The 20,293-nt window shown below is 42.4% G+C and overlaps 1 protein-coding gene and 1 long non-coding RNA gene across 3 annotated transcripts in view; one reads left to right on the top strand and one right to left on the bottom strand.

The window, feature by feature from the left end:
* LOC309656247 (uncharacterized protein C14orf93) overlaps positions 1-2,874 on the bottom strand; it is a 9,981-nt gene extending 7,107 nt beyond the window's left edge. The window contains exon 1 of the mRNA XM_082452517.1: positions 2,698-2,874. Coding sequence (XP_082308643.1) covers positions 2,698-2,778 — 81 coding nt within the window. The 5' untranslated portion in view covers positions 2,779-2,874. The remainder of the gene's footprint in view (positions 1-2,697) is intronic.
* Positions 2,875-10,988: 8,114 nt separating this feature from the next.
* LOC309656294 lies at positions 10,989-17,105 on the top strand. 2 transcript variants are annotated; one of them, XR_014261269.1, is made up of 2 exons: positions 10,989-11,115; positions 11,599-17,105. It is a non-coding gene; the product is annotated as an uncharacterized lncRNA (long non-coding RNA). The 2 variants fall into 2 exon arrangements; XR_014261270.1 differs by having other exon boundaries at positions 11,021-11,115; positions 11,595-17,105.
* Positions 17,106-20,293: the final 3,188 nt, after the last annotated feature.

Raw genomic sequence — 20,293 nt, 5'->3', positions numbered from 1 at the left:
ACAGGACTGCATTTTACTGCTTTGACATCATTCCTTAAGGAGTTCAGAACACTTCATGTAGGTTAATCTCATCCACACAACAGCTCTAGGAAACACATGTTAACCCAGGGCCAGAGAAGAGACATGCAGAGAACTTATATATCTTTTTCAAGGTAAGGGGAAGACAGCAGAATCCAGTTATGGCTACTTTCAGTTTAGTGTGTGTGTGTTTGAACTGATACCACTTTTTGTTGACATAAAAAATCATGATTCTACCGTCTCTATAATTTGCATACAGATGCATTCAGAGTAAGACTCCTAAACAAGGAAAAGGCCAATCAATGCAGACCCCAACATGTTGCCAACTTCACACTATTATATCATTAATGTTTTGGGGGTGGGCAGGGAAATGAAAGGAAAAGCTGGATAGGAGAGTTGAGCTGCAGTAACCAGGGCTGCACAGCCCCCTACTCTCACACTTTGTACATCTGGGCCTACAGCCTCTTCAATAGAAACTAGCTGTTCTGAATCCTCCAGCTGGAAGCCTAGAGAAATCACTTCTGGGGCCCCTCAACTCCACTTCTCATGCTGCTTAAGGGAGAGGCAGAGCTGAACGGGATTGTCGAAGTAGCTACATGCTGCCACTCTACCCACACAACCAGCCCCCAAAAGGAGAGACCAGAATATCAATGATAAGCCAAACTGCCTCTCTTTTGAATCACTGTAGTTAAGCAACTAAGCTACTTCAGAAGGAAAAAAAAAGTGTGGGAGGGTTGGTTTGTACAACCGAGAACACTCCAAGGAACTTCATATTGTCATTTTCTAAATGACACTTGATTACAGAAAAAAGAAACTTTCTGCCTGAAGCTCCCTAAGTGACAAAATCTTAAGTGTTTTTACAATTTCCTCAAGAGATACATTTCTATCTTACCCTGTAAATTATAACATCACAATTAAAAGGAGAGGAGGAGATTAGGAGAATTTTCCACATTCCGAGATTTGGTTTGTTTGTTTGTTTGTTTTGAGTCAGCAATCTCATTTCAGAAACAGGCAATATCAATGCCTCTGAGGTACTAAAATGTAAATCTGACAATGCATTTTAATTACATTTGGTTATTAAAGAATAGTCTTGGGCTTCCCTGGTGGCGCAGTGGTTGAGACTCTGCCTGCCAATGCAGGGGACACGTGTTCGAGCCCTGGTCTGGGAAGATCCCACATGCCACGGAGCAACTGGGCCTGTGAGCCACAACTACTGAGCCTGCGCGTCTGGAGCCTGTGCTCCGCAAAAAGAGAGGCCGCGATAGTGAGAGGCCCGCGCACCGCGATGAAGAGTGGACCCCGCTTGCCGCAACTAAAGAAAGCCCTTGCACAGAAACGAAGACCCAACACAGCCATAAATAAATAAAATTAAAAAAAAAAAAGAATAGTCTTTAATTTGCTTTTTCTACCCTTTATATCGAAGAAATGCTTTTCTGTGCTAGATATTCACATCTTGTAAGAACTTAAATCCATTTACTGCTTCTTTATCACTAGAGTCACTGGAAGGCATAGTTAAACCTAAAAAACTAAAGGTTAGGACTTCCCTGGTGGCGCAGTGGTTAAGAATCCGCCAGCCGATGCAGGGGACATGGGTTCGAGCCCTGGTCCAGGAAGATTCCACATGGCGCGGAGCAACAAAGCCTGTGCGCCACAACTACTGAGCCTGCGTGCCACAACTACTGAAGCCCGCGTGCCTAGAGCCCGTGCTCTGCAACAAGAGAAGCTACCACAATGAGAAGCCCATGCACTGCAACAAAGAGTAGCCCCCGCTCTCCACAACTAGAGAAAAGCCTACTCGCAGCAACGAAGACCCAACGCTGCCAAAAATAAATAAAACAAACAAACAAAAACAACAACAACAAAAAATAAAGGTTAAAGCCAAATTAAAACGAAAGGTTAAAGGAAAGCACTAAGCGATTCCCAGGTCAATTTGTGGATGAATCATTAATATATCCTTTTCTTTCCTAAATAAGGTCCTACATGCTCCAGCGGGGTTTTTAACTTTTTTAAAACCAACATCATGCAGAGTTTAATCTGAAACATGGATGTTGTGAGAAAAAGAAAATTATGTAAACAGTAATATACCACTTGGGTTCAGGATTTGTACAACAAGAAATTAAGACCTGTCACTTATATAATACTGTACATCAACTATACTTCAGTTAAAAAAACTGTTTTTAATAAATAAATAAATAATGTATAAAATAAACTACAAGGATATACTGTACAACACAGGGAATGTAGCCAATATTTTATAATAACTATAAATGGAGTGCAACCTCTAAAAATTGTGTATCACTATATTGTACATTTGTAACATATAATTTACATTAACTATACTTCAATTTTTAAAAATTAAAAAAAAAAAGAAATGAAGATGCATCATGTTGGGACTCCGGGTGGGTACACTTCCTGGGATCAAATTGACAACTGCAACGCTCTTGCCCCAAAAACTCACTCTTTCTTGCAGGAGGCCTTTACCCCTGCCAGCGTTGTGCCTGCCTTGAGCCCCTCCCTCCCCTTAAATGGTCTTTCTTAGGTAATCTTCCCAAAACAGCACTAAAATGGGCTGTGTGAACTTGGGCATATAATTCCCTTTCCTGAGCCCCAGTGTTCTCATCTCTGCCTACTTTGAGTGTTTTTGTGAAGACTGTATATAATATATATAAAGGCACCTACAGAATACTGGCACACAGTCAGTCCTCCACACATAACAGCTAGATTCCTGAAACCTTTTGTGTTCCCATCCTGGACATCCATCCTGACGTCCTAATCTTGAAAAAAAAAAAAAATACAATGGTTTGAAATGGAATTTGGGGAGTTTCCCCTCTAAATTTAATATCACATTTCTAAGAAAAAATGAATTCAAGTCTACAAAGACGCACTTATCAGTACAAAGCCTTTTGTGATGCAAATTAGAAAGGTATTGAGAAAACAGAGTATTTGTAATTTACTTACTATCATGACCTGGTTTAGACTAAGGATAATTTCAACTCTGCTAGTTTTTAATGCTAAATATATTTTCATATTTGTGTTGACATAAAATATCACGATACTATTTGCTCTATAATTTTGTCCCTCAATTTCTTTCTGCTTTTCGACTTTGTGTATTACCTAACTATGTCCATTTTAGAATGTCACATTCAGGGCAACAAATAGGTGTTTTCTTGAATTAATCTGTCTACAAAAACCTGGTACAGTGCAGTGTAACATAATGGGCATTCAAATAACTCTTTTGGGGTTCCTATGGATATTACTGCTGACTTAGTTTCCCTGGCTCCTGCTAGAGTCTCCCACATAAGCTCTAAGACACTGAAATAAAAGCATGAAGAAACGAGTTGGCAGGTATTAAAGGAACATTTCACATTATGATATTTACTAACCAGACACCAATTCAAATGCTGGATAAATTATTAAAAACAAAACACTAATATCATTAGCTACATATATCCCCATTAGAGATGAGCAAGTTAAAAACAACAAAAAAAATGTGTTTCTAAAAATTCTCTATAAGCAAGGCCATGCTAAAGGATGAGTCACCAAAATGGATTGCCACCTCCAAGTACTCAAGTGGAGGGAAGACAAAGTCCCTACACACAAGGAGCTTACAGTGCCTGTGAGAATAGAATGTCTAAAGAACGTGTCAAAATATACACGTGCCTAAAAATATGGTACAGACTAAAACAATCTTGAGGAGTTAGTTCAAAATAATAGAAAGATCAACAGAATGAAATCATGTGGAAGGGGGCTTATCGAAGAAAAACCTACAATTGAGCCTTGAGCAAGATATAGGATGAACTGGGAGGGTGGTAAGAAGACGTGATAGATAAGTGAGAGGAAAAAAACAAACATAACAGAATTAACAGGGTACATGTGAGAGATCAGAGCAAAAGGGCTTATATAAAAGGTACAGAAACCTGACAGAGGACTTTGAAAATCAAGTTAAGGAAACTCTTAGAGCAGGGGTCCACAAACCTTTCTCTGTAAAGGACTAGATAGTAAATAACTTAGGCTTTGCAGGCCATGTGGTTTCTGTCACAACTATTCAACTCTGCCATTGTAGCACAAAGCAGCCATGGGCAATACATAAACATGAGCATGGCTGTGTTCCAATAAAACTTTATTTATGGACACAGAAATGTCACAAATTACATTTAATATTTACATTAAAAAATATAAAAGCCATTCTTAGCTCATGGGCCATACAAAAACAGGTGGCAGGCCACACCTAATATTACAGGCTATAGTTTGCTGACCCCTGTCTTAGATAACTAAAGTGGAACAGTTAGAGGTTAGGAGACTGTTTAATCCTGGAGAGAAGTGATGAGAATCAGCGTTGTGGATATGAAGGTTCAACATCCTGGAGGAAGGACTGATCATATTTCTTAACTTAATAAACGTGGGGGATAGAGATTGGTTAAAGACAGCTTCAAGATTATAAACCTGAGGGTCAGAAGATGGTACCACTGACAGAATGATAGAAATGAGGAAGCTGAGAGGAGGCACCAGCATGTTTGAGAAGATGTGTATTTACACAACATGTTAAATTTCAAACTGATGGCAGCATCTTTAAATGGAATGTTCTGAAAGCAACTGGCTAGGACTGAAAAACAAAAACAAGGGGAAGGTCAGAGCTGGAATGCAGATTTGGAAACTTTAGTAGGAGGTTATATTTGAACCTCAGAGAGTGAATGAGCTCTCCAAGGAGTAAATACAAAGTCCTTGGCAAAGGCCAAGGACAGCACTTCGAGCCAATCCTTGCAAGAGGCTTCATTAAAAGAGAAGAATGGTCAGTAAGGTGGGAGGAAAAGAGTGTTATGAAAACCAAAGTAGAAAGAGTGTCAAGGGACTTCCCTGGTGGCACAGTGGTTAAGAATCCGCCTGCCAACGTAAGGAACATGGGTTCGAGCCCTGGTCTGGGAAGATCCCACATTGCCACAGAGCAACTAAGCCTGTGCACCACAACTACTGAGGCTGCACTCTAGAGCCCGTGAGCCACAACTACTGAGCCCGCACTCTAGAGCCCGTGAGCCACAACTACTGAGCCCGCGTGCAGCAACTACTGAAGCCCGCGCACCTGGAGCCTGTGCTCTGCAACAAGAGAAGCCACTGCAATGAGAAATGAGAAGCCCGCGCACCACAACAGAGTAGCCGCCGCTCACCGCATCTAGAGAAAGCCTACTCACAGCAACGAAGACCCAACGCAGCCAAAAATAAATAAGTAAATTTATTAAAAAGAAAAAAAGTGGGGCTTCCCTTGTGGCGCAGTGGTTGGGAATCTGCCTGCCAATGCGGGGGACATGGGTTCGAGCCCTGGTCTGGGAAGATCCCACGTGCCACGGAGCAACTGGGCCCGTGAGCCACGGCTGCTGAGCCTGCGCGTCTGGAGCCTGTGCTCCACAACGGGAGAGGCCGCGATGGTGAGGGGCCAGCTCACCGCGATGAGGAGTGGCCCCCGCTTGCCGCAACTGGAGAGGGCCCTCGCACAGAAACGAAGACCCAACACAGCCAAAAAAATATATTAAAAAAAATAAATAAATAAAACAATCTTATAAAAAAAACAAGAAAGTGGATCCAATCAACTGTGACAAGTGCAGCAGAATGGTTAAAAAAGATGCAAATTAAGGAAATACATTTTATTTGTCTGTGGCGGTCACTGGCAATGACCAGAGAGGTATTTTTTGTAGTGAAAGTAATACTATGCAGTAGACGAAAGAGAACGTGATGGAGAGAAAATGGAAGCAAGACATGAAGTCAAGTTTTCTAGAGTTTAGTTATGAAAGGAAGGAAATAGGAAGTCAGAAAGGGCACTAGAGCCTCAGTATGTTTAAAAAGCAGAAAGAAAAAGGCCAGTGAAAAAGGAAAGGATGAACATATTAGGAAAGGATTTAAGTTTTCTTCTAGCAAGGATTCACGCAATGTGAGAAGGAAGGAAAGCAAGCTCTTCCGTGAGACTGCAGAGAAGAAAAAGATGAACTCAGGGGCCAAGATTCATTGATGTGGAGAGAGCAAGACAAAGATATATGCTATTGAGACACTCTTTTTACTTTACAGACTTTTCTCAGTCTGAATAATTCAAACTGATAAAATAACTTTATTATAGATAGTGCTGCATTATCTGTTGCTACAACCTGCTAAATTCTTCTTGTCTAACACTCCAGACCTACCATAATTAATCATTCTTGCTTTTTTCCATCACTATTTTAAGGTTCTAAAGCCCATTTAACCCTGCCAACATTATTAACATAGCTAAACTTTATTATGGTATCTTTATTTTACCTCTCAAAATGTATAACTGTTTAATATAATAGCCCATGAAGCAATCCATGGAATGTCTGGCAAAGCAACAGTTAACTGGAGTAAATTATCCAGGCAGTGTCTATACCATTATTATTAAACATTAATACTGTCAACTTTCGCAACTTCAGATTGCTGATTTATTCTAAAACCAAGAGTTTGCATTCTTGTTCAAGAAAGAAAAAAACAGGAATAAACTAAGATTGACCACCACTGAATAACATACATGCCTTTTGCAAAATGCTATCAACTTTTAGAATTGAATGTTAAGAAAAAGATCTTCAATCCTATGATGAGTTGCCAACACAAAATGACAGCAGCTGTCAAACTTAAGTTTACATAAAATCTGTGTGTTTGGGGTTCATTCTGTATTGGTCTAATTTTAATACATGTGAAAGGAGCCTAGAAAATGTACTTTTCAAAAATTTTGTGTTTTTTTAAATAAATATTTAGATAAAGAAGAAAGCAAACTCATCTTCTTTAGACAGACAGCTCAGGGTGAGACTGTCCATAATCTGAACTATCCCTTTCCTCCCAAGACATGTATTTTTGTTAGAACTAAATATATCATACCCTTGGCAGCTCCCCTGCTTGCTTCAACCCATTCTGAGTTTGAATTTTCTGCATGACTGAGTTTACCTCCAAACTATGAAAAATAAAAGTTTTCCCCACTGTTTAATAGGTGTGTAGGATATGGTATCACTCAGATGATATATGTTTTTATAATGGGCCCTTGACTCATTCCGGGTCATGCTAGCAATGGACTTCCTTAAATGTGATTACTGAAAGCATAGCAATTGATACCATAATCTTCATTTTAAGAAATAAAAAAGGAAAATGGCCACTTAAAGTTCCTGCTGTGCCGGTCAGCCCTTCTACCCCACTTGAAGGTGCAAAATGGCTCACCGGATAGAAGGTCCTCTCAAAACCTATTTCTATCAGACATGAGCTCCTTATCACACAAGAGCAGGTAAGTAAATACCAAAAAACAGTATTTTTCTGCATTTTTAAAGACTGACCCACCTAAGGATCTACAAAAAAACCAAAATCTAAGACCTCGTTTCTAGGGGTAAAAAAGATGTAGACCCAGAGGGCAGAATGAGGTCCTAAGAAAAGGATCCCACGTAATCCGAAAATTCCAAGTATGTTTGTATAGTAGTACCAGAGTTTTTAACCCAGTATAGCACTAGTCTTTTTTCTTCACATGTGCTAAAATGCAACTTGGTGAGATTAAAATTACCGGTTTCAGGTTTTCATATCCATGTGCCTGACGTAAATGACTCTTCCTGCATTTCTGGAGAAACTGAAAAATGAAAAACTAGCTCCTAAAGCTGTATCGTGTGCCCAGCGAGCCCTCGGTAAATGTTAGCTGATTAAATATTAGTCAAAGATGACAAAGTGGGCACGAGGGACAGCAGAACAATTTCCGAAGAGAGCGTGTTTCAGCCACAGGCAGGGTGAACACAGCGGCGCAAGGGAGAACAGAGCTGAGCTCCGCCCTCGAGGCCGCAAGGAACAGGGCGACCCGCCACTGAGCCCCCCGGTAGACTGTGCCCTGGGTGTCCTGGGAAAGGGGTGTTCCTCAGAAGGCCGCAGACAGCAGATTGGCCGAGGCGCGGCCGGGGATCTCGCTGGGTCACCGTGGGTAGACTACGTGGCCAAAAAAGCTCGGAGGGCTTGGGGGGAGTATGGCGGAAGAGTTCCCGCGGCGATCCCGCTTTGGCGGCCCTAAGCGTATCCCACCGCGTGTGCCCCGCGCACCGCGCCAGCTGACTGAGCGGCGCCAAGAAGGGCGCGCTGGCGGCCAGGGACGACCGAGGCGCGGCTCGTGTACCCGGCCAGCGCGCGCGCACGCGGGGAGGCCCCGCCCCGCCAGTCTCCGGGCTCCCGGTGATTGGCGGTTGGACGATGAGGCGGAGCAGGGCTGGGACGTTATTGGCCGCAATCCACAATCACTCAACAAGCCAGGGAGGGGAGGGGCCTCTTCAGGGAGGGACACGACTGCGAGGCTCTTTGAAAGCCGTTAGACGCCATCTTTAGCTTGCCTTTTTTTTTGTTTACTCGCTTTTGTTCTCTGCTGCTCACAAAGCTGCGTGTACACGATTATAGGTACAGTGGCCACAAGTCGGCCTCATACATTTGGTGGCAGAACACTTTTCGTTCCTGCCGGCCTCAGCTGCAGATCTTTCAGCAAGGTGGCAGCTGCCCTTACTTCAAAGTTTTCATCTCGAGGGGCCCCGCGGATTCCCAAGCAAAACCAACCGAGTTTAGCTTTGCTTTGGTAGGAGGGCCAAGCCAACGATATATTCGTGGGAGGAATTTTGTTTCTTACAAAGAAATTCAAAGCAAGGACATTGGCTCTGAGCCTAAAATCCTACTAAAAATCAAATAGCATAGGAAGACAGGGGCTTGGGCTGTGTATACTGCTCTAGAAGAACTCTGTTTTCCTAGAAGGTAAAAAGTATACGTGAAGACCTGCAGTGAGGCGAAAAAGATTAAGAGCAAAACTCCATTAAAAATTCCCAACATTGCTGCCATCACAAAGGTCACTAGACTGACTAGATTTCAAAGATAACGCAGGCCTAAACTTGTGGAATGATCCACATTTGAGACTGATCTGACTTGTATTGTTAGGGAATAAAAATGCACTCAATACAGATAAACCCAGAGAGCCCACACGGGCTACTTTCATTATAGTGAATGTCAACACCTGTACAAACAGTTTAATCGCCGTTGTTAGGTGTCCTAAATACTGCTTGAAACTGAGTGGGACGCGACGTGGGGAATGGAACTGTATTATCACACAGGTTTTGTTGTCCTGAAATTTGAACTCTACAGTAGATCTTTTTTTATCTCCTGGTCGCTACTTCACTTGTGACATTCCAGTTTCTCCCTCATCACCCCATATACCTCCTATGCTTTCACTCCAATCTGCCAATAGAGATTTGACTATAAATATTTTCCGTATGACTCCTAATAGGAGACAGTGGTTCTGTAACAGAATAAAGTGAGAATACGTCTCCTGTAACCGGAGGTGCTGTTCTGAGCCCGTTGTTCTCTAATTCGTACACTTCTCTCCGTGGCATGGGGAGAAGGCTTTTCATTTTAAAAATCCGACATGATAACCAAAATGCATTTCTTATCCCTCCCATATATTATTTGCCTTTGCCTCCTCTTGGCGCCTCCCCCATCACCACCACCATGAACAGTTTTTGAGAATTGGACTTGACTGGATTATTTTCCTGATATTTTGCCAGCTGTGAAGCTTTTCAAACAAATCCCAACCTATCAACGACCATTTTGTCAAAAAGCCAAGAGAGAACTTCCCTTCTGAACACACCAACCAAACCACACATAAAGGCCAAAATATACACAGCTGTACATTTAAGAACGTGAGACAATAAAAAGCAAAACCACTTAGGCAAAACAGTCACTAAAGAAGGCTTTAAACCACAGACTCAATAAATTGCCTACCCTCATTTGCCACATGGACTGCATATTCCTTGGCAATTATTTAATTATTCACTAATCTGATACTTTAGAAGAAGAGCAGAAAATACAGTAAATGCACATGGAATGAAAATGCCTAAGTAATTCTATGCATAGGATTTCTTCTAAGCTTTAATTTGCACATGAAATCCTGTCTAGATCACATTTGGGAACACAACAGAAAAAAATCTACATCCTAGGGGCTACTTTGCACACAAAAAACCAAAGGCAATCGCTTTTGAAAACAAAATCTGATATGGCACATATACACATACTGTACATATACACAAAGCACAAAACCCCAAGATAAATCTTTACGAAATTATTTGCTTAAAGAAACACACACACACAATGTTCTCAGGAAAAATGTGTGTAAGACACACTGTAAGAAGGGCTTTGACCCCCCTCCCCCGCCGGGAAATGAGTGTCACAATTATAAAATCCAAACATTTTTAACCTATTGGCCTTGGACAATTGCCACATTCAAGCCACTTGGTTTTGGTTCTGGGGGAGGGTGTGTAAAACGCACGCAAACAGCTTTGTGAGGGAGTCTCAAATCTCCGCTTCCTTCGACGTTGCCTGTGGCAGAAATTTACATTATCCCTTCATCCCGCTTAAAAAAAGAAACCTACACTTCCCAAGAGGCTAAATTTTTTAAATTCCCCTGACCATAAAAATTTACCAGTTCTTAAAATGTGATAGCAAAAAGAAAAAAAATCTCTATAAATTTGGCTGCAAACAGTTGTACACGGCCATCCTGCTTCTCAACTTCTTGGTATATTTAAAACCTTGACCAGGAAGAAGAAAGAGGAAGAGAGACAGAAAAAGAAATGGGGAAAAGCGCACATTCCCCTTAGCAACAGTTTCCTCACCCCAGCATTGCCACAGATCTCTATTTTTTAAAAAAATTTGAAAACACACACAAGATTAAGGAGAAAAAAAATGGAAAAAGGATACCCGAAGGTCGTATGGCTCTTTGTATTCGTGTGTGTGCAAAAAGAAGGACTCGCGGAGCCAGAGCCGGCAAGCCCCGCCCCTCCCCGGACGCCTGCCCGGATTGGCCGCTGGCGGCCGCTGGGCGCCCCACCCGCGAGCACACGCGCAGCGCCCGAGGCGCGGGCCCAGGGGGCCCCCAAGGGCCGCCCGACCGCCGACCCTGGCCCCCTTCCGCTCGGACCCTGGCGGCCCGGTTGGCACCTGTACCCTTCCCCAACCTCTCTCCCCTTCCTTTCACTTTCTCACCCTTCTCTCACCCTTTCCCATGTTTGTTCCTCAGTAAAACCAGGCCTTCGTTACCAGCATAAAAAACCGGTGAGCGAGCACCTTCTGACAATTTGCTAAAGTTGGTTAACTAGTCAGTAAAATTCTAGTTTGGGATTAAACATCAAGCACTCGGAGCGTGGGCCGAGCTCATGATTTCCAGGTGGAACGTCTCTGGGTCACGTCTATTGCTTAACCCTCCCACCTTTAAATGAACATTCATGCAACTCCGTGACATCTTTCAGGTGAAAGACAAAGTAGTCTTACACTTTGGGCGAGGATTTTTGCTCAGACTTCGTCCCCAATTTTTTCTCTATTTGGCTAACACTACATTCTCAAGAACCTACAATGGTCCCCCTTTACCTCCTGCATGAAGACCTGGTTGCTTGTACCTGGATTTTAAACCACTCATAATCTGGCCGCAGGCCTCTGTTTGTACTTATTTCCCACTGCCCTCACTCCCGTATTATTCCTTTGCTCAAGCGGTTTCATCTGCCTGGAGTAATGCGTGTCTCCTCTTCTCTGACTAGTCAGTTTTGAAACACTCTTCAGCTATTTCAGTCAACACAGACCACTTCCTTCTCTCAACTATCAGCATGAACTTCATGTTTACTCAGGTTAGTGCTTAACTCTACCTTAATTGTTTCCCATATTTCAGTAATTTCACACTAGTAAATTGTTTGAGATCACAGATCGTATCTTAAACTTCTTTTTTTCCATTCAGGAGCTATTTTTTAAATTTTTACTGCAGCAGCTGGCATAATTATAGACATTTAGTAAACACTGAAAAAAAATCATTTATAATTGAGTGAATTTTTTTTCTAGCTAAACACACACAGATTTTGAAACTCAGATCCCACAACAAGAATTTGCCTTCTTCAGTAACAGTAACAGTTCATGAGCACTTGCTGTGCAGGGACTGCTGTGAACACTTTACATGTATTTACTTATTTAATCGCCACAGTAGTGGGGAGGTACTCATTATCCTCACTTTATAGATGAGGCTAAGACAGAAAGAGGTATAATAATTTGACTAAGGTTATACAGCTAGTAAGAGGTAGACCTGGAACTTGAACCCAGAAAATTTAGCTCCATAGCGCAAGTTCTTAACCGTTATGCCTCACTGGCTCAAAGCACAGCTTTAAAAAATATTGTTATGTGATTTCATCCTCACAACATTCCACAAGACAGCTGGCCTGAACGCTTCTAAAATATCAATGTAATGAAGTCACACACAAAGATGAGGGGACTGTTCTAAATTAAAGGACAACAGGGGACCTCGCTGGTGGTCCAGTGGGTAAGACTCCGCGCTCCCGTCGCAGGGGGCTGGGTTCGATCCCTGGTCGGGGAACTTGATCCCACATGCATGCTGCAACTAAGGAGCCCGCCTGCCACAACTAAACATGCCACAACGAAGATCCTGTGTGCTGCAACTAAGACCTGGCACAGCCAAAATAAATAAATATTTAAAAAATAATAATAATAAAAATAAATTAAAGGACAATAAAGAGACATAACAACTAAATGCAAAATATGATCCTTGATTGAATCGGGGTTAGGAAAAAAAAACTAATGGACATTATCAGGATAATTGGGGAAAATCGAATGTGGTAAATGAAATATATGAAACTAGATAATGTGATTGTATCAGTATTAAACAGGCAGGTTATTGGCATCCCAATTTTACAGGAAACAGGATCAGAGAGAGGTTACTACAAGGTCTCATTGCCCCAATCCGGCTGTCTTATTCAGCCCCCCAGTGCTGAAATATCTCCTCCATTCACTTGTTGGTTCTCAAAGTCTAGGATGTTCTTGGTAGGATCTGCTTCTCAGCAGAAAGGGCTGTTGCCTCCAAGTGTCTTTTTCACCCTAGCAGCACCCTGGCTTATATGGCAACCCAGGCAGCAGCTTTGCCTGTTACATGAAAATGAGGTGGCAGTGCTTATATTCTTAAGGGTTATAGACTTCCTGTGTTTCCTTTCCCGTGTTTTCCATTATTAAAAAATAATAATAATACGGGACTTCCCTGGTGGTGCAGTGGTTAAGAATCTGCTTGCCAACGCAGGGGACACGGGTTTGATCCCTGATTCGGGAAGATCCCACATGCCGTGGAGCAACTAAGCCCGTGTGCCACAACTACTGAGGCTGCGCTCTAGAGCCTGGGAGCCACAACAACTGAGCCTGCATGCCGCAACTACTGAAGCCCGCGCCCCTAGAGCCTGTGTTATGCAACAAGAGAAGCCACCGCAATGAGAAGCCCGCACACCGCAACGAAGAGTAGCCCCCGCTCACCGCAACTAGAGAAAGCCCTCACGCAGCAACAAAGACCCAACGCAGCCAAAATAAATAAATAAATAAAATAATAATAATAATATAAGCCAGGAAAATCATTAGAAAAGTAAACTTTTTACCTTTTTTTTTTTTTTTTTCCTTTTTAGCTGCACTGTGTGTCATGCGGGATCTTAGTTCCCTGAGCAGGGATCAAACCTGTGCCCCCTGCGTTGGAAGCATGGAGTCTTAACCACTGGACCACCAGAGAAGTCCCAGGAAAACATTCACTTTTGATAGGAATATATTAGGACATCTCATATCCTCAGGTGTACAGGTGATCGTTTTCAAAAACGTTAGGATGAAGGGAAAACAAAACTGTTAATGACAATTATAATCAACATTTATTGAGGGTTTACTTGGTGCCAGCCACTCTATTTCATGTACTCAAGCCTATAAGTACGATTATATTGCCTCTTTTACTAATGAGAAAACTAAGACTCAGAGAGGGAGGGTGACTTCCCTCAAGGTCATTAAGCTCATTAAATGGTGGAGTCAGAACTTGAATCCAGGTCTTCTGACTCCAGGACCTGTGCTCTTGACCATTCATTAGTCTCTGCCTAAATTGCAATCCACTCTGCCTTGCGATGTTATACTCTTTTGCTCTCTTGTTCTGAGTCCACGAAAGAGAAGCCTGTCTTCCCTCTGATTATCAGTAGAATGTTCACAACCCCCATACAACATCTCTTGGGATATATCTTTAATTATGAGTCCATTTCTACAAAGGTCAGAGTTAAGATGGAAAAGCCATTTCTTTTCTTTCTTTCTTTCTATTTTTTTTTTGGTCACGCCATGTGGCATCCGCGCCCCTGCAGTGGAAGCTCAGAGTCTTAACCACTGGACCACCAGGGAAGTCCTGTCATTTCTTTTTCTTTTAATTTTTTTTCCTTATTGTCACAGGGGAATCTTTGGTAGAAAGTTTGAGTAAACCATTTTTGTGCTCTTAGGTAATGAGAATAGGGAGAAAATGCACCTTTTTCACCTAATTACAATTTAAAATTATAAAGCATTTGAGATTTCAAATGTTAAACTTCACAGATGACTTGTCAATTGAGGAAAAGCTACTTATTTAGCTTTGAATCAAACAGATCTCTTTAGTATTTTAAGCTGTTTCTGTTCAGTAAGATCCCAAAGGGGCCTCTCCACACAGTGAAATCTAACTTCCCCTGGCATGAGGCCAGGAAGCTGTTTCTGACAGTCATTCATTACCACACCCAAGAGCATCTTAGAACAGTAGTGGAAGGAAATCCCAGAGCCAGTTGGGACTGTGTCCTCAGAGACACTGGTGAGGGAAGTGTCTGAGAGAGTTGAGATTTGGAGAAATGAGAGAGGTTACAGAAAGGTGGAAGATAATGCAAAGGAAAAGAGAAGGAAGAGAGGCAGGCAGCAGGGAATAGTACTCAAGGAAGAGTGAAGAAAGGAGTTTATGTTGTAGCAGGAGTGAAGGCCGATTAGATTTTAAAAGAAAAAAGTTATGGATTTAATGATTTATTGAATGCAAAATAAATTGTATAAACAGCTGGGAAGTTTTTCTTTAAAGACCTGCAAATACAGAATAAATTAAAATGCAATAAAATAAAAAATTAAAGATAGGTAAATGCAAAGTAAAAGGAGGAAGAGGAAAAGAAATATGCCAGCTTATATAGGTAGAAGAAATGACGGAATTTGAAAAACCAACATTTGCAACCACCAATGCAAAAGTTGATTCAGGAAGGATCATCAGTGGATGCTAAAACCAATGGGTGCAAGACTATGGGAGTACAGGATTTTCCCATGATTTCAAATAATCACTCTACTTATTATTAGTTTACTAATTAATTACAAAGGGCAAATAATGTACCTTTATTTCTTTTTTTTTATAAATTTATTTATTTATTTTTTATTTTTGGCTGTGTTGGTTCTTCGTTGCTGTGCAGGGGCTTTCTCTAGCTGCGGTGAGCGGGGGCTACTCTTCATTGTGGTGCATGGGCTTCTCATTGCGGTGGCTTCTCTTGTCGTGGAGCACGGGCTCTAGGCGTATGGGCTCAGTAATTGTGGCGCACGGGCTTAGTTGCTCCACGGCATGTGGGATCTTCCCGGACCAGGGCTCGCACCCGTGTCCCCTGCATTGGCAGGCGGATTCTTAACCACTGTGCCATCAAGGAAGTCCCCACATGGAGAAACCTAGCAGGCAAACTTCAGCGTCATCTATAATGTAACAAACTGACATTATGTGTCTCCAGCAGCAGTGCAATGGGAAGTATACAATATCACCTAGACAATATTCTTGCTAAAAATGTTTAACTTGAATCTAATCATGAGGAAAGAATCAGACAAATCCAGATTTCACAGGACATATTACGGTCTGTGCTCTTCAAAGTATAAATGTCATAAGAGACACACACACAAATATGAGGACCTATTCTAAATTAAAGGCAACTGAAATGACACGACAGTTAAATGTGATGTGTGAGCCTTGATTGAATCCTGGATCAGGAAAATATATATATAATGTACATTACTGGGACAGTTGGTGAATTTGAATACAGACAGGGTATTAGATAATACGATCATAGTAATGTTAAATTTCTTGTTGTGATAACAGTACTGTGGTTTTGTAAGGGAATATATTAGTTCTTAGGAGACATATTTAAGGGTCAAATGTCATGATCTCTGTAACTTACTTTCAAATGATTCAGTAAAATAAATATTAATAAATAAATGGATGTATACATGTAAAGTAATGTGGCAAAATGATAACAATTAGTGAACATATGTGAAGGGTAAGTGGGTATTCATTGTACTATTCTTTCAACTTCTCTGAAGTTTTCAAGCATTTCAAAAAATTTTAAATATAGATAAAATTGTTTGCTTTAGATATTTAGATTCAGCCCTTTCTCAAGACAAGGTTAGGGTCTTAAGGTCCCTGGAATTCTCTGATTTATTTTAGGACTCCATTATAATTCTTCAGAAAATTCTAAAGCACATGTTAAGAACACCACCTAGGATGTCAAAACATTTTGTTTAAACCGGTGGAAGAAAGACAAGTGGCAGCAATTCTAGATTTTGAAGGAAACCAAAACCCAAAGAAAGGTGGCTTGTCTCCATTTTTGGGTGTGGGGCTTGGTGGCACAACTTCCTCTCTTTCACCATTAGTCCTTCCCTTATAAAGAACAAGTCACTCATGCACCTGACATCCAGGAAGCAGGCTTGGGTATTGTCTAAGCCTCTGTCCATGGATTGACGAGAAAGCAAAATAAAACAAAATATGGTAAGGGAGATAACCTACAGAGCTACACCTGGAGCTCAGTTCTTCAAGGGCTGATCGTATTTTGTGTGAGACTAATCCTGCCATTTGAAGAGAAAGAGAGCAGGACTGCAGAATCCAGGCAAGGTGGGGATGCTTGTCAAAACTGCCTTTTGGGGCTTCCCTGGTGGCGCAGTGGTTGAGAATCTGCCTGCCAATGCAGGGGACACGGGTTCGAGCCCTGGTCTGGGAAGATCCCACATGCCGCGGAGCAACTAGGCCCGTGAGCCACAACTACTGAGCCTGCGCGTCTGGAGCCTGTGCGCCACAAGAGAGGCCGCGACAGTGAGAGGCCCGTGCACCGTGATGAAGACTGGCCCCTGCTCGCCGCAACTAGAGAAAGCCCTCGCACAGAAACAAAGACCCAACACACCCAAAAATAAATAAATAAATAATTTAAAAACAAGAAAACAAAAAAAACTGCCTTTTATGACACTTAGTTGTAGTTATTTATAAGCAGGGGGGTGGCAAAACATTTTTTAAAGATTCATAAAGCAAGTAATTTTAATTTGTCTTAATTTAAAAATTAATATAATGTTTCATAGTATGTTTCAGAAGAGCAAACAGCATCTTGAAATGCAACAATAATAGGGAGTCACAATGCTGAGAAGGGTAAGAATCACTGGCGTTAAGACACCATAGTGAAATCCTTCATTCATTCATTTATTCATTAAAAATACATTTATTATCTCTACCGAGTAGCCTGCAGCACGCTAGACATTGGGGAATAAACAAAAAGTGTAGTAGAGTTAAGTGTTTAACTGAAAAGGAAGACAGGTATCATAAAACAATCAGAGACCTTACACAGATGCTCATGGATGTAGCCCATGCAGCCGAGGACCACACCTGGGCTCTACTGACTCAAGGCTGATCCACCTTTACGTGCATTTTCCCTCTTTGGGACTTACTTAGAGATGTGGGACCATGCTTAATCTGTTGTTCTGGTTTAAACTGCTCCATTGCTTTCTTTTCTAAAGATTAAGCTTTGAGTGCAGCCTCAAGACTCAAGGGAAGCAGAGTGATTATGAGCCCTCCCACAGAACCCTGGTGCTCAATGGATTCCCTCTAATCAGACAACAATGCACATCACCACTCCAGATGAACTACCATGAAAAAAGGGTCGATGTATTCTGTGAAACTCTATGCATGGGGAAGCTAAGAATGTCTGATGTCCTTGGGATAGTGATGATATTGAGGCGAGGCTAGGAAAAGAGCTGCAGTAGGTACAAAAATATCCCTTTGACTTTGGTCCCTTGTGGGCTACACACATTCCTACGTGGACCTACTTATTTCCTTCTTACCAGAAGCACCTGCTATTCCTGTCTCCCTGGGAACTTGTGGCCCCCCTCTCGCCATTTGAACAGCCTCGGTCCTGACCTGTGAGCATGTATGTGTGAGGTGTGGCCAGGGGGTGTGAAAGTGAGGGGAGAGAGGACCTCTTTGTGAGTCAAAAAGTAAAATGTTAAAAGGTACTGAATCTGTGATCCTGCCTCACTTACCCTCCTGCTCTTATGAGAGGGGTTTCTGCTTTTCTGTCTTCCTGGCTGGGTTGAGAAAAGGTGGTTCTGAGAGAGCTCAAACCTTCCTTCCCACCTTGCACAAGCAGAGTAGACAGAGAGAGATTCTTGCAGAATGTAAGTGACTGTGACAGTACAGGGGCAGCACACAGAGGCACGTGTTCAGTATGTATGGCTGGAGAAATTATCTGTCTCCAGGGGGACATGTTTCACTGTGCATTAGCTTCTCGCTGCTTCCTTCTTCCCGATTTCTCTGCCCACTCTCTCTATCACTTGTCCTTCTGAGTCTCCCTTCCCACTCCCTGATCCACACCCCCATTCACAGTCCAGCTCTGCCCATCAACGTCTCCATCCATCTTCTCTGCCACGACCTGTCTCCCTCTCCTCTTTGCTCAATCTCACTCTTGCTGTCCAGAAGTCGCTTTTCTGTCTCATTTGTCTCTTGTTTTCTCTAGCTCACTTTCTCATATTCCATCTGTGTTTCCCTCTGTAATACCAGTTTTTTGGGTACCCTGAAGCTAGCAATAACCTTTTCTTGTTACATTAGTGTCCATAAGCAGCACTTGGTTTATTGATTGATTAGTTTTTATTTAAATTCTGTGGAGGAAAGAGAAGGGAATTTTTATCAAGTGAGAGCAGAGAGAAAACATGAAATCAACAGAGACACAACAGAAAGAAGGCGCATCCTGAGAAGATGGGGGTGGGGCTGATATAGGGGGAGGCATCAGAAGGCGTTGAACCCACGATGTCTAATTTCCTTTCACATAAACTGTTTCAGATCTTCACGGCTGATGACAGCTAAGTCTGGATTATAAAGTGTGAAGTGCCAAGTTAGGCTTGGCACCTGACTCAGAGGCAGAGCTTCAGGGAGAAATGAGTTGGGTTAAATAAACCCAAGAAGCTGACGTGGGTAGAATTTCTTCTGCCTGACCCATTAACAACTGCGAATGGGACATTTTAGAAATGGTTTTTATGGAAATGCTTCAGTGGGGCATAGCCCTGAGAAGCAAGAACTTGGCTCTGAGGCCAGGCCTGGGGTGCACCGCAGGGATGTGGAGAGTCAGCTGATGCAGGGGTGGGGGGCGGCCTGGGTCAGGCAGGAGGTGGCGACAGCTGCTCATCAGGGCAGTTGTGACTGCTGTGTTTGCTCTCTCGTCTTGCCCGCTATAATTAAAGCTTTCCCAATACGATTCTGGCTTCCTAAAGGGAAACTAGAATTTAAAAAACAAACAAGAAAAAGTACCCCAAAATAGCAGAGATGCTTAGTTGCAATATACATGTTTTATTTTATTTTTTTAAATAAATTTATTATTATTAAAAAAATTTTTTGGCTGCGTTGGGTCTTTGTTGCTGCACGCGGGCTTTCTCTAGTTGCGGCAAGCGGGAGCTATTCTTCGTTGCAGTGCACGGGCTTCAGTAGTTGTGGCACACGGGCTCAGTAGTTGTGGCACACGGGTTTAGTTGCTCCGTGGCATATGGGATCTTCCCGGACCAGGGCTCGAACCCGTGTTTCCTGTATTGGCAGGCGGATGCTTAACCACTGCGCCACCAGGGAAGCCCCCATACATATGTTTTAAATCATAAAGCTGTTAATCCTGTCTTGAGGTCACTGCTGCTGGTCAGTTTCAAAGCATCTAATCTACTGCTAAAGCCCTGGCAGGAGGGGCTCTTAACAAAACAATCAAAACTAACAGAAAATGAAATACCTAATTGTATTCACCAAATTAGATACGCTCATGTGAATTCATCACTGACCCAACCATCCTCCTTCTTCTGAGACTAGGGAAATGCTTCCCCAGTTTCCCTCCACCTTTTTTCACCTTACTCCCTTTCCATCCCCCCTCTTGCCTCGCTACCCGGAGAGTCCACATAGAACCTGTGGACCATAACAAATCAGTTGTTTTATTTCCCCTCAAAGGATGTAACTTTCCATTCCCCAAATGGCTTTGACAGTTTTCTCATTTGCTAGCTGAGGAGGATATCAAGAGACACTGACCTTCTGGTTTTGCCTAAAGAGGGAACACTCAGTAACTATTATGCTTCAGTCCCTGATTTAACTGTGACCTTCCTCCCTCCTCCTCATGTCCTCGCCTACCTT

This window comes from Balaenoptera physalus (genome assembly GCF_965194825.1).
Source record: "Balaenoptera physalus genome assembly, chromosome: 2".
Lineage (NCBI taxonomy): Eukaryota > Metazoa > Chordata > Mammalia > Artiodactyla > Balaenopteridae > Balaenoptera > Balaenoptera physalus.
Note: the sequence above shows the minus strand (reverse complement) of the source record. Positions and strands in the feature narration are given on the sequence as shown.